Source organism: Protopterus annectens, chromosome 5.part0, assembly GCF_019279795.1.
Source record: "Protopterus annectens isolate FY-2018-M chromosome 5.part0, PAN1.0, whole genome shotgun sequence".
In the NCBI taxonomy this organism is placed as follows: Eukaryota; Metazoa; Chordata; order Ceratodontiformes; family Protopteridae; genus Protopterus; species Protopterus annectens.
This window is the reverse complement of record NC_056735.1, coordinates 772447493-772464835: the sequence shown is the minus strand read 5'-3', so window position 1 is coordinate 772464835 and position 17343 is coordinate 772447493. Positions and strand designations below refer to the sequence as shown.

At 44.0% G+C, this 17343-nt stretch overlaps 1 protein-coding gene across 3 annotated transcripts in view; it reads right to left on the bottom strand.

The window, feature by feature from the left end:
* ATM (ATM serine/threonine kinase) overlaps positions 1–17343 on the bottom strand; it is a 3174581-nt gene that overhangs the window by 223273 nt on the left and 2933965 nt on the right. For all 3 annotated transcript variants that reach the window (XM_044072618.1, XM_044072619.1, XM_044072620.1), the window contains one exon: positions 6036–6201. In XM_044072618.1, the coding sequence (XP_043928553.1) occupies positions 6036–6201 (166 nt within the window). The remainder of the gene's footprint in view (positions 1–6035; positions 6202–17343) is intronic.

The following is a 17343-nucleotide window of genomic DNA, read 5'->3' as shown; positions in this document are numbered from 1 at the left end:
GTTCCAACCCCACAACTCTGGGACATACTCGGTCCCAAGAAGACCAAGGTTGAATACATCAATGCAGAAGTCAGTGCTGAAGGCAGCCAAGCAGTATGCACTGACAAAGGTGTTGGTACAGGTTTGTGCTGGAACCATAGTCAAAGGCATGAAAATGTGGGCTGGGGAGGAGTGAAACATATTGGGGCTGAAGGGAGAGAACCAGCTACCCTCTGGGCTGAGAGCAAGGGAATGATCCTTCCTGGAGGACCTTGCAGACCCTGAGTAAATTGTAAAGCATGGCTTACCAGGTGAAGTTAAAGGCTGAGTAATTTCATGGATCTGGAAGGTAAAAGCTTAGATTTGACTGGGGAAGATTCTGGTTCCAGAGTTGTGGGAACAAAGGGAGAATGGAGTTGAGCAGTAACTGGAGCCACTGACAAATAGGGACTCAAAATGTTCAATGTTGATGATTTGGTAGGATCTTAAGCTGGAGCCTACAGAGACAGAATTTGGTACCTGGGTCTACCAATTCCAAATCTAATCTGAAAGCTGGAGTAGTCAATGGCCTTCGGACATTTGGATCTGTCTAATTCTCAAGAGGAGGAGAACATTTCCTGACCGCTTTCTTTCTTTTTTTGTTTACATTTCTCTTTTTTGTTTAAGTCTTTCTTCTTGCTTGTCTTTCTCTTTCTTATCTCTCTCTCCCTCTCTGTCCTTAACCTTGTTTTTCCTGTTTGCAGACTTTTTGGAGGGAGTGGGAGACATGGTAGTCTTGGCAGGAGTAGAAGCAACGGGTAAGCTTGTGGCTTTGAAGGCTGCAAAGGCATAACAATCCATGTCTAGGTGTGTGACACCAAGACAGCGCACACACGGTGGTCAAGAGACACTTGCGGGAGCAACTTGTGCCCACATCATAAACAGTTTTTAAAGCCTGGAGCCTTCTCCATAATGTATGACAGCAATCCAAACGACATAAAAACAGTAGAAAAATGGCAGGAGATAACTAAATACAAAAAGGTGCATATGTACGCATAAAATTCTCTCTCTCGCTTTTTTTTTTTGTTGTTAAACAACAAGAAAATATATACAAGAGTAAAGTAGGAAAGCAAGCTAGACTCTGACCAAAAAATGGAAGCAAGTAGAGCTCTCTCACAAACACACAAAAATGCAGTCACTAGGCTCACGATCTAGTAATAATAGTCGAGAAAAAACTATTCCTAAACTAATACAACTGTTAGGGATTGCTAAACTACTAGGACAGGAGAGAAGGTAAACTACACAATTAGTAAAGAATCAAAAGCACTTAGCTAATGGAGCTTCGTGGAATATGCCTGATCCAGGAATCAGATGAGATATGAGGAGGTTTAACTAAGCAAAGCATTATGGGGCAGGACGTGGGGCTTTTGAGCTAAAGATTCTGCAATGTCACCTTAAATCCAATAGGATCTGATAATCCACAGGTTGAGGTGGACAGAAAAGACAACATTGGTTCTTATATACAAGGTATAATACATGAATGACAAATGCTACTATGGCCTGCTTTCTTTTCTATTAATGTATGTGTGGCTATTTCTTAAGTATGTTTCCTGTCACACTGCATAAACGTTCTGGAGAGGTAGAAATTAAGATGGGAAATGAGCAGTTTGGATTCACATCAGGATGCAGCATGACTGACGTTATGTTTGTAGTGAAAATATTTTCGAAGAAATTAGAGATGAAGAAAATGTCTAACTGGCATTCTTAGACTTGCAGAAAGTATATGAAAAGGTCCCAAGAAAACTGATTTTGGCAGTCCTGTGGATTCAAAGTCTCAGAAACATTGGTAGACTCAGTGCAGGCTATGTACAAGGATCCAATGTCTCAAGTATGATCAGTGTCCAATCTCAGAGAGAGGTTCCCAGTGGGAGTGGTGTGCATCAAGGCTCAGCTCTGAGCACCCTGCCATTCATACTGGTGATGGAATACATTAACAAAGAGGTCAGAGGGGACAGAGCAACAAAGTTGCTGTACGTAGATGATGTGGAACTAAAAGCAGAAGCTGAACAAGAAGTTCAGGAAAGGATAAGAGAATGGAATGCAAAACTGATGGCATATGGAATGAAACTGATAAGACAGATGTAATGGCAGCAAATGGGGGAATCAGAAAAAGTTGAGAATTGAGACATAAGGAAAAATAGTACAACAGGTTAACAACTTCAAGTATCTGAGAGGGGAGACTGAGGATAAGGGAAGTCTGAATGAGAAGGGATAAGCTAGAAATAAAGGGGTTACAGTCAAGTGGCACAGAGTGTCAAGGACAGTTTATGACAGAAGAATGCCAAAGAAGCTGAAAAGTAAGGTGTACAAAAACAGTGCTGGGACCAGTACTGCTGTATGGTAAAGAAACCTGGGCAGTAAAGGCAAAGCAGTTGAGGAAGCTAGAGGTGATGGAGATGAAGTGCCTGAGACAGGTAGTAGGATGCACACTGTAGGATAAATGAAGACATGAGGACATAGCAGCAGCCAAAGTAGTTCTAATTGCAGAGAAAGTCAAAAAGGGCAGACTACGGTGGTTTGAGTACATATGCAGAAAAGTAGAAGATAATCTGGTGAAGAGGATTTGGGACAGACAGAAAGAAGGCAAGAGGAAATGAGGGTGTCCAGCAAAGAGTTGGATGGATTGTAAAAGAAGACCTGAGACAGTCAGGTAAGAAATAAGAAGTTATGTACTCACCATAACGTTCCATCTGAGTAGGTAGCTTCATTTGTCTGCAACCTGTGGGTCTTGGATCCGATATCGGATCCGAGCCGGCAACTTGTTTCAAGCTAATGGATCTGAGCTCCTAGCTCCTCCCCTCACCCATAATCCCCTGCTAACCCTCCATGACCTCAGATCGAGTTTGCCCCTCAATATATACCCAAAAAAATGGGTATCCAACTACAAATAGATCCGAAGAAGGCCAGGGGGAAGGAGGGGGGGATGGTTGCAGACAAATGAAGCTACCTACTCAGATGGAACGTTATGGTGAGTACATAACTTCTTAATCTGAAGTAGGGAGTTCATTTGTCAGCAACCTGTGGGACAGAGTCCCCAGCTACCTGCACCTTGGATGGCCATCATGGAAGGATATTGCGAAGCACCGCAGAGCCAAAGGATGCTCTCCCTCTAGAAATCACGTCCAGCTTGTAGTGGTTAATAAAGGTATGAGATAAAGCCCAAGTGGCTGCCGAACAAATATCATCCAGTGGAACTCTAGACTTGAAGGCCGCAGAAGTAGAGATGGAGCAGGTGGAATGAGCACGAACTCCTTTGGATGCGGGTCTCCCAGAGGCTTGATACGCCAATAGGATACATTGAGAAATCCAGCGTGATAAAGATACTTTTGAAATCGCTTTCCCCAAATTAAATTTGGCAAAGGAAATGAACAGCTGGTCGGATTGTCTATGGCCAGCTGTTCTATGAGTATAAAAGCAAAGCTGCCTATGAACATCTAATGAGTGCAGCTTGTACTCTCCCTTATTCTGATATTTAGGGAAGAAAACCGGTAAATTTATGGATTGATTTATGTTGGTTTCTGATGCTATCTTGGGAAGAAAAGAGGGATTGATCCTGAGGTACACTCTGTCTGGGTGAAAGATCAAATAAGGAGGTTTCACAGAAAGAGCTTGAAGCTCCGAAACTCTTTTTGCTGAAGTGATGGCTACAAGGAATGCTGTTTTCCAAGACAAGAATTTGAGATCTACTGAAGCAGCGGGTTCAAAAGGTGGAGCAGTCAAGGCTTGAAGAACTAGTGAAAGATCCCATGGTGGCACGGCTTCCTTTATAGGGAGTCTAAGTAAGATGGTGCCCTTGAGAAAGGTTTTACACAACTTGGCCAACATCAAGGGCCCTGTATCATGTCCCACATGGTAATGTGATATGGCTGCCAATTGCACTTTGACAGTTGAACAACTAGCGCCTTCCTGAAAGAGTTCGGTTAGGAAGTCTAATATGGACGGAAGAGGAGCCGTAAAAGGATCTAGATCATGATGCTCCGCCCAGATGGAAAAACGTTTCCATTTACTGCGGTACACTTTCCTGGTGGAGGGCTTATGCGCTGCCACAAGGATAGCTTTGACTGGTGAAGAGATACCAGGAGTCCTAACTAGGAGTGGAACTGGAGCAACCAAGCTGTCAGTTTCAGATTGTCCAGGTTTCGGGTCGGTAAGTTCGACGGATGGGAGATGAGATCCGGACTGGGATCTAGAATCCAAGGAGGATTCACAAGGTGAGCCCACAGGTAAGGGAACCAAATTTGCCGAGGCCAGAATGGGGCAATGAGGATCATCCTGCTCCCCAACCGTGAGGCTTTCTGTAGGAGTTGCAGCATCAGGGGTAGAGGAGGATAGGCATAAAGTAGACCGGGTGGCCAAGCATGCACCAGAGCGTCTCTTGGAGTTTCCCCTGGAGGAGGGATTAGAGCGAAGAAATTGCTGCATTTGGTGTTTGATGGATTCGCAAAAAGATCGTAGCAGGGTTGCCCCCATATTGCGAATATCTGCTTCGCTACTAGAGGGTTGAGAGACCACTCGTACGGGGTAAGAAGGGTGCGACTGAGTTTGTCCGCTAGGATGTTGGTCCATCCCGGAATGTGCGTTGCAATCAGAAAACGGTTGGTGGAGATCGCTCATTCCCACACTCTCATGGCTTTGCGGCATAGAGGGTAAGATCTGGTTCCCCTTGTTTGTTGATGTACCAGACAACCGACATGTTGTCCGACTGAATTGCAATCGTTCCTATGGGGAGGAGATCCTGAAGTGCTTGCAACGCGAACAGCACCGCTCTCATCTCTAGAATGTTGATATGCAGGGAGGTCTCTGTGTCGTTCCACATGCTTTGGACCGTCCTGCCTGAATAATGCCCCCCCCACCCGAGGCGGGAGGCATCCGTGGTCACAGTGGAGAGGGGGAGAGGTGCAGAAGGGGAGAAGGGTATGGAGGTCCGAGGCTTGGAGCCACCATAATAGAGCCCTCCTGCAAGCCTTGCTGATAGCAATGGGGTGGTGAAGAGGAAGGGATAGAAAAGACCATTGTACTAGAAGTGTCCATTGCAGTACCCGCATGTTCAGACGGGCGCATGGAAGGAGCGTAATCGCTGCCGCCATGGAGCCTAGTGCCCTCAGGACCAATTCCGTCCACAAGCGTGGCAAACTAGATCTGAGGTCATGGAGGGTTAGCAGGGGATTATGGGTGAGGGGAGGAGCTAGGAGCTCGGATCCATTAGCTTGAAACAAGTTGCCGGCTCGGATCCAATATCGGATCCAAAACCCACAGGTTGCTGACAAATGAACTCCCTACTTCAGATCTGGCATTGAATTGAGAGTGAAAGTGTTAGGTGACACAACATCCCATGTAGAAGATGGGAAAGGGGTGTTGATGATAATGGTGCTGATGTCTTCAATAATAATTTAATAAAAGCTGCTTAAAAAGAAAGAAATTCAACAAATCTAATCCTTTCTAGTTAAGCATGACAACATATGATGATGATGATGAAGATGCAACGTTCAAAACATGTAAAATCTCAGAATTTACAGCAACTCTTCTGATTTTAGTAAAAAAAAATCAAGGGTGTTCTTAAGTATCTCTGAAACACTGGCAAAAATACATTTTAAAACATACTCAACCAGGGCCACAAGGGACTCTGTCTTTGAGACAAACTTGATTTGAGTACTTTGATGTACACTTCCACATATGGTTTGTGACATTCACGAAATATATCACACCACTCCATCCTGTTTTCTGTATTCTTACTTTTGACAACCTTATAACTTCCATCATGAGTCACATAGGCACTGTTTGGTCTCACCCCCCCCCCCCCAACAAGGCAGAAAAACAAGTCAGTGACCACTTCAGCCTAACTCCCAGAAGACCCTTTCAGCAAAGCAAATGAATGTCTTCAGCCTAAATGATTGGGATGCCTTGCTTGCCCTGTGTAAATTTGCCGAGCTAATTTTTTTCATACTTTCATCGTACTATACTTCTAAACAGAAGAAAAAATCTTCAAATACTGTGTGATAATGACATGAGTACAGTACCTATTGAAGATGTTGCAACACTGCGTGTATATGCCAGTCGTTTTTCAAACCAAACAGCAGGGTCCAAAAATCTTTCCATGCAGAAGTATCGAAACACTGGCTGGAAATTCTGACAGACTTCCATGAAAGCTTGGTATTTCCCCTCTGAACCTTCCTTTTGAACCTCCTAAAAAAACAGCAGAATTACTCAGACACTAAAAATCAGTACTTATATGCAAACAAGAAACTCAGAATGATTAAGTAGGAAATGCAGTTTTAGTAATCATAATAATAAACATTTGTTAGGCAGGGAGGCCCACTGGAGACACAGTCCCTTTCCAACAGCAACCTGAGAGTAATGCCTAGTTAAGTGACTTTCTCAAGATCACAGAGTAGACAAATGAAGGCTGAAGGAATCAAACCTTGTACCATAGGAACTACAGCTCACAGCCTTAACCCTGTGTGTCAGCTGCTAGAACTGATACTCATTTTACAATCATTAAATTTTACTTACAGACTTTGTGCCGATAAATATTTTTGAGGGACTCAGACTTGGTCAATAATTACTTGTTCAATGTGAAGTCAAGAGGAACTGCTTTTTAGTCCAGTTTTTCCACTGACAATTCACATAAGAATTAATCCTCACAACTGACATACTTACATACGAGACATACCAGCCACAAAGTGGTATGGGATGGTAGTTTACTTTTCCTGAAGACATTCCCAGTAGAGATTTATGATGCAGCTATACTCCTACTCAAATTCCAGGTTACAAAATTCAAATATTCAGTATTAATGTTGCAATGCTTTTTTACGCACACAAGTTTTTTTTTTTTATCAATGCTCTTTTATCCAAAACATGCAACATACAGAGCCATAAACCTTGTTAGCAAATAAGGACTACTGGCACACTAACTCTGCCCTACTCACTGACCTCGGGATAAGGTGTACACGAGTTAACAGATTTTTTTATTTTCTTCTTCCACGTGGAAAACTGAGTCTCTTGTACTATTGAAGTTTGTCACAGATATGATGCTAGCATCCTCTCCCCACTGGAATGCAAGTCAAGTAGTGCACTGCCCTTCCTGTGAAAAAAATATTACTTCTTCATTATCTCCACTGAGCCTACCAAAACATGTTTTCAAACTCTGACCTATTCTTCTCATACATGTAATTTTCAACTCTGGACTATAATAGAGTACATAGAATATTTATATCATACCCTTCCTAATGCCCTTTTGTGCTGAGTGACTACATTAAACTATTCTGTTTGTTCTGTATATGGCTTCTGATGATGCCCATATACCACTTTATTGCCCTTTTTGTAATGTTTTGTGTCACACTTACATCATGCTGAAAATGACATACACAGAACAGGTTTTTGAAGAGATCATAGCTTTTTGCTTCCTTTTAGGAATTTCTTTTTGGCTCCCTGCAGCAGGCCTTTAGCTGATACAGTTCTAACGGACCCACCTTAGCCTCCCCCAAACTATTCCTGATCTATGTCTGATAAGGACCCTAGTACAGCACCAAACTGCTGCTGGGGAGTTTTTTTCTTTACTATTTTTCCCATTATGTGTGCATCACTGGTAATATTCTTAAACACTGGATGTGCAACTGGTGTCAGCCCTGAACCACTCCTCCTTCCTCAAGGGACTGACATCAGCAGGATGCCTCACCAATCCTCAGTAGCACCTTCATGACTGGTTCCCTGGTCTCCACCTCGGAAATCAACCATGCTGCTGAGCCCAAAGCAGGAGCACCTCCCTCCCTCCACCCTCAGCAACCCCATTCTCCCCTGCCAGCACCTAAGATACCAAGCTGTTAAATGACCCTGAGTCATCTAAGCCATACTCAGGCCTTTTCCCACTACACCAAAGCACTGACCATAATTTTGTTTTGTTTTTTTCCCACTGCTGAAACGTCTGTCTATGTATACTAATACGTTCTCTGCCTTCTTTGCTTTTTTGCCTCAAAGCTTGATTACTAGGAAGTCATCAGGAATAAATACCATACTTCCTTTCTAATCTTGCTATTGCGACTACTTCAAAAATGCAGTCATTTTCATTGTACTGAATTTAAAGTGGTTTGCCTTGTACAGCAAAGAGAAATAAATTACACTACAAAACTGGACTCACGACTCCCACATAAGGACAAAACGAATGCCAAACTGGTTGTCAGCACACATACACTTCCCACACTAAATAAGGACATGACACACAAACCTACATATGAAGAGGTACTCACTATTAACTTACCAAAAGATCACAGGCCTCCCAAATAGAAAACACTTAACACACATAATGCAAAAAACACACACACGTCTCAAATAAATAACCTCATATGGCGTAATGCCATAAAACCTAGTGTATTGGTTATAGGTGACTCCATTATGAGAGACACAGATGTTCTCCTCACCAGCATGGATAAGGAGCGGTTTAAGGTTAGCTGCCTGTCAGGTTCCAGGATCTGTCAAGTCACTCAACAACAAGTACTGGTACAACTCCATCATAGTCCATGTGGGTATGACTTGACGTACCTCAATAGACTATATTTAGACATGACCGAGTTTTCAGGTTACACATCACAGGCAGGTATAAGCCTAGCCTTAAGCAGCATTCTACCTTCTCCAAGAATGATGCCACAATACAAAGGGATAAAATGATTGACTTTAACAACTGACTTAGCTTTAGGTGTCATTTGAAGGGGATCCAATACCTGACACCTGGGAAGACATGGTCGACAGTCTATGCTGTTTTGCCAGAGATGGTCTGCATCTGTCTCCTCTAGGCTTTTGGATACTGGCAAAGGCATTACCTTCCCTATTATGCCTATTTTAGGCAGTGTCAAAATAACCAACTTCCCAACATAACAAAATCCTCTCTAGATAAACTCAAGCCACTGCTGCTTAATGCCAGGATTCTTAACAAAAAACCCCTGCACTCCCTGGAAGCACTCCTCACTTTGTAAGATGCTGAAATCTGTGCAGTCACCGAGATATGTTTCAAAGGTGCAGAAAGTACCCCAGATATGCAGGGCTACAGTGCCTTCCATACATTCAGACTACAAACTGAGCATGAAGAACCAAAGGAGGAGGCATATTCATCTTCATTAAAGAAAGCACACCTTGAGACTGGTGCAACAGTCTGACTCTCTTGAGCTACTCCATGTCCAATTAACTATGGGCAAACCCCCTAGCACATCATAGCTAGCTATAGGTCCCCCACCATGAAACAGGAAAATCATACTGCATACCTGGAATTACTGGAATCACTTGCCATATAGCCCAACACCTTACTCACGGGTGATTTTAGTTATCCTACCATCGACTGGGAAACACACACATCCACAAACATGCTGGCTTACAGGTTCTTGGCCTTTGTCAATGCAAATGCTCTGGAACAGCTAGTCAGCACACCCACAACAGGACCAAATGTTACTCACTAACATGGGAGAGCACTGCACCCTCCCCTGTGTGATGTCCTACCTGGTATGTTTGATGTAATTATAAGATCAGATGCTCCATCTAACTCAAAAACGCTTAAGAAGTTTTCAGAGACAAACTACCTCCTACTAAGTGATGGTATAAGAAGTTTCAAAGCCCCATTGAATGCAGATAACACAGACTCCTATGCAGAGGTGTACGCCAATGCCCTGTATAGCCACTTAAGATGCTGTATAGAACTGGCTGTACATGGCCAGATTAAAACTAGATCCTGCTGAAAAAAAAACAAGCCACCCTGGTATAAAAAGGCTATACAACAAGAGAAAGAAACTAAGGTCCAAAAATAAGAGGGAACTGGCTCAGCAGATGAAGAAATTCCTCTGTAGCTTAAACAATCAAATTAGAGATCTTGTCAAGTCCTCCAAAACTGATTATGAAGCAAAAATAGTTTTCCTGGCTAAGGATAATAAGGCATTCTTTATCTACAGTGCATCTGAAATCTAAAAGAAAATACCCAGCTATGTGCTGAACTGGTTGTGGATGGCACCATCCATACTCAACCGGAAGTAGTAGCCAACCTGCTAGCTGACAGATTTCTAGCAAACATCACCCCCACCCCCTCCAGTTATCCCCCAAAGTATAATGCCACCATTCCTAAGCCTGTTATCTCAAAGAGAACAGGTTATCTCACTGCTCTCCAAAACCAAAAACAGGGCATCAATGGGACCAGACAACATCCCAAGTTGTCTTTTAAACAACTTAAACATAACCTAGCAGGCTTACTTGGATCCCTGTTTAACCATAGCCTGCGAATTGGCTATGTTCAGGTGGAATGGAGGACAGCAACAGTGATCCCTCTGCACAAAGGGGGACCATCAACTGACACAGGGAATTATAGGCCCGTAAGCTTGACTAGCCTCATCTGAAAGGCCATGGAAAGAATTATGGACCTTATTATAAGGACATAGGTAATCTCCAAACTCTGGACCCAACCCAATTTGGATTCATTAATGGTAGATCATGCCAGTTAAACATGGTTGACTTCCTCGAGAAAGTCACAAAGGCCCTGGATAAGGGAAAGACAGTGCATACTGCCTATCTTGACCTAGCCAATGCATTTGACACAATCCCTCACACTCCGGTATTATAGAGAAACTCTCCCATTTGGGAATTAACCCCTACATTACCAGACGGGTAGCCAACCGGCTCACTCACAGGACACATACTGTCAAAGTGGGTGATGATACCCCTAGCAAAAGACCAGTTACCAGTGGCATAACACAGGGTTCTGTGCTAGGCCCCTTATGGTTTGGAATTTATTTCTCAGAAGTCCAGACAAGCTTGGATGGCCTGTGGCCGACCAAGTTCGCAGAAGATTGCAAATTGGGAGCAATCATTGAGTCCCCCAACGATGTTAATATACTGCAGACAGGGTTAATGCAGACAAATGACTGGTGCCAAAGCCACGGATTAAAGCTACATGGAAAAAAATGCATTATTATTCCCTTTGAGAAAGCTGACATCCCTACTAATTAAACTATAGACAGCATCCCCTCAACTGTAGACCCAGTGGTACGTGATCTGGGCACTCAGGCTGATAGCAACCTAACCTTTGATCACCATATATCCCCAGTAATAAGGACATCCTTCTATGTGGCACATCTTACACGTAAAGAGCCCTCATCAGACCTATAATTGAGTACAAAGCTCCCTTTTGTATGTAACTCACCAGACACCTGCAACAATTGGAGAGACCACAGAGGTTTCTCACCAAAAAATTACAGGGTACGCAAAACAAGTCTTACGCAGAAAGACTGAAATCCCTGTCACTGTAGTCTGTCTCCTATAGCTTGTTAAGGGGTGGCCTGTGCCTGGTTTACAAGGAAGTTTCTGACCCGGCCCTGATGGAAATTCTATACATTCACAAATCAAACTGCATGAGGGTCACTCGCTCCAGAGATCTTAATCTAGCCTCTGACATAAACAAGTCATATAGGAGAGACAGATACATCTCTGAGACTGTAACTTCTGTAGAACAAGCTTCCAATTCAAGTGAAACAGAGCATTGCCATGACCCTCTTCAAAGGCAACATAGATCTATGAATGGGTGACCGCAAGTTCAGTCCTGGGGTGACGCCCATGTCCCTCCTGGACAGAGGAAGTTGGTACCAACTACCACAGACCCTTACCTTTGCAAACTTCACTCACCTAACCACCAACAATTGGGGCAACTTGGGATAAATATGGCTAGGCTTGTAAGGGCTCTAGGGCTGTTAGCCTAGCAACTGTCTATTAACCCAAGAACTTTTCATTCTTTCTCCACCTTTTTGTATACAAAACCACTGCATATTTTTTTTCATTAGCAAAAGTACTTTACAGCATCATTTATATATACATAATGAAAAGTATTAATTCAGTATTTACTCTTCTACTACCCAACTAAAAATGTTTTTTTTTTTTTCACTTTCATGGACTCCACTTACTAGGACCCTCTTTTTTTTCTTTTGTCTAAGCAATGTTTTCTCAAAGCTATCGCCCTGACTCACTCCATGGCTAACAACTCTGCTAACTTCCTATTTAGTTCTATGCCAAGTTCCTAAGTGAACGTTAATCAGGCAACCTCAATCTTATTAACTACCGCAAATACACAAATCAAAGACATAGAAAAGTTGTGTAAAATCTTACCATAACCATAGACGTCCTCCTCTTCCATGTTACAGTATTCTACATATGGGTTTACTCCTCTTGCCTCAGGTACAAACGTTTTCAGAGGTGCGTGGGACATCCGACGTGGCTGAGGGTAACGTGGGCCATAAAAGTGACGTCTGCACACACTCTCTGTGAAAACCCCAGTCGAAGACAGTCCTAATAAGGGCAATGCTAGTCCTGTGCCACCCAGAAAGGGAAATGCAACCTAAGAGGAGGGGAAGGAGGAGGGAAGGAATACTGCAACATGGAAGGGAAGGGCAGCTATGGTTATGGTAAGATATTACACAACTTTTCTATGTCCTTCTATTCCAATGTTGCAGTATTCTATATATAAGTGAATACCAAAGCTCACTGTGACTGAAGGGGGGGGGTCTAGAGGCAGACTCCAGGAATCTGTGAAGGACAGCCCTGGCAAACCCTGCCCTGGATCTAGAAATGTGGTCTAATTTGTAGTGTTTGGTGAAGGTGTGAACTGAAGACCAAGTGGCTGCCTCTAGAATAGTAGCTGTATCTAGACCCTTAAAGAAGGTGAAGGCCAAGTGGCTGCCTCTAGAATAGTAGCGGTATCTAGACCCTTAAAGAAGGCTCCTGAAGAGGCCATAGCTCTGGTGGAGTGAGCTTTAACTGCACCTTGCAGAGATTTACCATGGAGTTGGTAGCAGGAGGTGATGGGCTTGGAGATCCAGGCAGATATGGTCTGTTTGGATGCTGCCTTACCCAGGGGTCTAGGGTAGAAGGATATGAAAAGCTGGTCAGCTTGTCTGATGGACTTGGTTTTATGCAGGTAAAACCTGAGTTGTTGGTGCACGTCCAGGGAGTGAAGTACTCTCTCACTGTCCCCCTGTGGGTTGGGAAAGAAGGCTGGTAGGTGTATGGCCTGGTTAAGGGACAGGTCATTCACCACCTTGGGAATAGCCATAAGGGCTTGTAGCTCTGACACTCTTCTGGCTGAGGTCAAGGCTACTAGCAGTACAGTTTTCCATGTGCAATGTTTTAGAGAAGCTTTGTCTGCTTGCTCAAAGGGAGGGAGCGTAAACTTTTCAAGAAAATAGTTAAGATCCCAAGGAGGAGGAGACAGTTTCCTGGGAGGTCTGAAGTGAAGTACCCTCGTAAGGAAGAGCTTAGAAGGAAGTCTGGATGCTAGCGGGGATCCACACAAAGAAAATTGCAGACAAATGAGCATTGATGGAAGAATAAGCCAGGCCAGTCTGCAGTAGCTCACACAGGTAAGACCGGGCTAGAGGGGGCTTGCTAGAAAGTGGGTCCAGCTGTCTTTTGTGATGCCATAAAGTGACTCTTTTCCACTCTGAAAGGTAGGATTTTCTTATATTTGGGTTCCTGGCCTCCTGAAGGACACTGAGCATGTCCTTGTTGTAAAGGTGTCTGATGGGATCAGAATCCTATCAACCACAAAGTGAGGTACAGAAGCTGCCATTGTGGGTGAATCTGGGATCTCTTGTGTTGCGTGAGAAGGTCCACTCTGGAGGTTACCTTGTTGTGATTGCCCTTGGACAGTTGTAGAAGTAGGGGGAAAGTACAGTTGTGTACACTTACCATAAATCTACATGTTCGAGTGTATTCACTGTTGCAGTCATTACATTTGGGTTATCTGCTTGCAGGTAGCCCTCAGTCGGCCTGATTAACAAAGTCTTGGGTCCTGCATCAGTTGCTGTCACTTCTTCCATGACTTCAGGGGTATAAAACATGCAGCCGACGCCATTACATCAGTTTTTCTTGCCCCAGATGTCAGGTGCTCCCCCAATGTGGAGCAATTAAGTATAAAAATATAAAGATATACCTCCAACAAAAAAGCAAATACTCCAAAAAGACTTTTAAGCATAGTAAGGAAAATAGAGGTGCTGCTGTGCTCATCCCTTGAGATTGGTTTCAGGCGCAGAATCTTTTCCATTTTTCAGCATAGGATTTTCTAGTGCTAGGCCTCCTAGCCTCTAAGCCAAAATAATTTAGGGGGCTGGAGGGAGGGTAACCAGGACTGCAACAGTGAATACACTTGAGCATCTACATTTATGGTAAGTGTAGAGAACTGTACTATGTTCTTCGTGTTTCACTGTTGCAGTCATTACATTTGGGTAGATTCCCAAAGCTGGGGTTGGGAGGAGGAATTTAGATAACATTAGGACCAGCTAAAAGGCCATGCAAGACTGCAGTGGCAAAGCCAGCCCTGGATTTAGAGAAGATTGGCAAATGTTAATGCTTGGTGAAAGTATGTACAGAACTCCAGGTAGCAGCTTCTAGGATGTCCCTTGTAGGAACGCCTCTGAGAAAAGCTGTAGAGGTAGATGCAGCTCTGGTGGAGTGAGGTCTGATCCCCTGGGGGATAGGTTTTCCATGGTGCTTATAACAGAAATGAATGCAATGGCCTATCCATTTAGAAATGGTTTGCTTTGAAATAGCCTTCCCCTCTTCCCCTGCAGCAAATGCTACCAGCAGTTCAGATTTCCTTTGAGATTTAGTCCTGTCCAAGTAGAATCTGAGTTGTCTGTGCACATCTAAGGAATGCAGTATCCATTCCCTTTGTTCTGTGGATTGAGAAAGAAGGTTGGCAAATGAATGGACTGATCAAGAGCCAAACTGGATCCCACTTTGGGCATGAAGGATGGATTGGTTCTGAGGGACACCCTGTCTGCATGAAAGATGATGAAAGGCTCCACTGCCATAAGGGCCTGTAATTCAGAAACCCTTCTAGCTGAAGTGATTGCTAAAAGGAAAGCTGTTTTCCACGAAATAAATTTTAAGCCTGCAGTAGCAGCTGGCTCGAAAGGAGGTAGAGTGAGTTTACCAAAATAAAGTTAAGATCCCAGGCTGGGGTTGGAGCTCTCCTGGGTGGTCTCAAATATTTGGCCCTTTGAAGAACTGCTTAAGCAGAGGACGCAAGAGGACGGGTGGGGGGTTCTGTGTTATAATGAGCTTAAATGGTTGAGACATGGATTTTAATGGAAGAAAAGGACAGGCTTATAAAGCATCTCAGTTAACTATTGTAAAATCTGAGGTAAATTGGGTGCTGCTGTGCTCATCCCTTGAGATTGGTTTCAGGCGCAGAATCTTTTCCATTTTTCAGCATAGGATTTTCTAGTGCTAGGCCTCCTAGCCTCTAAAATGATATCCATCACAGGTTTACTGAGGGATGGTAAATGAGCGATCATGTAATTAGCCAGACTGCAAGGTTCAGTGTTAGAAGCTGAGGGTGCAGAATCTGGTTCTCCTGCTGAGACAACAGGGAAAGAGTCTGAGGCAGGTGCCATGGGGAAAACCGTGACACACTGCGCAGGAGGGGGTACCAGTGTTGGCAGGGCCAGTCTGGAGCAATCAAAATCATCCTCGGTTTGTCCTGTTTGAGTTTTAGTAGTACTTTGGAGAGCAGAGGCAGAGGGGGAAGGCATAGACTAATAGGTTTTTCCAGCTGAAGGACAGAGCATCCACTTTCCAGGCTTGTTTGTGGGGAGTCCTTGTGCAAAATTTGTCCAATTGGTAGTTCTGGGGAGAGGCAAATAGGCCTATGTCTGGGCACCCCCATTTACTTGTCAACATGTTGAAGATCCTTGGTTCCAGTTTCCACTCGTGTGGGTCCATGAGGTTTCTGCTTAGTCTGTCTGCCAGTGTATTTAAGTTTCCAGGCATGAACTGAGCTTGTAGATGCACTTGGTAGCTCAAGGCTGTGTTCCACAATGCCATGGCTAGTCTGCAGAGGGGGTAAGAATGAGTTCCCCCCTGCTTGTTTATGTACCACATAACAGTGGTGTTGTCTGTCTTTACCATTAGTTGCCCTGGAAGAACGTGGTCCTTGAAGGCTGTCAGAGCATTCTGTACAGCTAACATTTCTTTTTGATTGATATGCAGATGCATTTGACTTGGGTTCCATTTGCCCTGAATGCACTTCCCTGCCAGAGGAGCCCCCCATGCACAGTCTGATGCATCTGTTGTTAGGGTTTGGGCGGCAGGGGGTGGTGTGACAGGTAGTCCCTTGTTTTGGTGGCAGGCCTCTGCCCACCAAAGGAATTCTAGGCGCAGGCAAGGAATGATGGGAATCATTGCTTCTAGATCCTGAGAATGTTGTTGACACCATAGGCTTTTTAGATATGATTGCAGTTTCCTCATAAGCAGTCTTGCATATGGAATTAGAAGAATGCAGGAGGCCATGAACCCCAAGGATTGCAGAATTTGTCCTGCAGTTAGCAGGGTTTTTGTGGCCACTTGTTTGAAGTAGGTTGTCAAATGAATTTGTTTCTCTGGAGTGAGGTAGGCCATCTGTGAAGTTGTATTCAAGCTTGCTCCCAGGAATATAATTTGTTGACAGCGTACCAGGTGTGATTTCTTTTTGTTTATGGTGTACCCCAGACACGTTAGAACCCTTTGTACAAAGGCCAGATGATTCAAAAGTATGTCCTGGCTTTCTGCCTGAATTAGACAATCGTCCAGGTATGAGTATATTTGAATATTTCTTTGCCTGCAAAATGCAATAACTGGAGGTAGGCACTTTGTGAATACCCAGGCCGCAGTAGATAAGCCAAAGGGCAGTGCAGAGAACTGATAGTGCATGCAGCCTGCTTTGAAGCGTAGGTATCTTCTGTATGATTCCCTGATTGGGATATACAGGTATGCTTCTTTTAAATCTAGTGTTGCCAACCAGGCATCTTTGGCTAGCATAGGAAGTAACTGGTGAAGAGTCAGCATCTTGAATTTTGGAACTTCCAAAAAGGTGTTTAGAGTAGACAGGTCCAGGAAAGGTCACCATGAACTGTCTTTTCTGGGTACCAGGAAAAGTCTTGAGTAGAATTGTCCCTTTTCCTCTTCTGGTACCAGGTGAATAGCCCCCACGTTTAAAAGAGAAAGTACTTGTTTTTGGGCCCCTGCCCACTGATTTGGGGGTAGGTCCAGTCACCCACTTGGTGTTGGCAACATGTGGAAGTGAAATCTGTATCCCTGGGACACTATTTAAAACCCATTTGTCCTGGGTAATGAGTTCCCAGTTCTTTGCATGAAGAGTAATCTTATCCCCCAAAGGGGCAGTCAGTTGATAAGTGCTTGGAAATTTTAATTAGTCTTTGAGACAGTTTACCATAGGAGGAGTCTTATTATTCCCAGATTTGGTAGTGGAGGCCCCCCCACTACTTAGTCCTGTGCGTCCCCTGGGACTGAAACCTGGGGCTTTTGCTG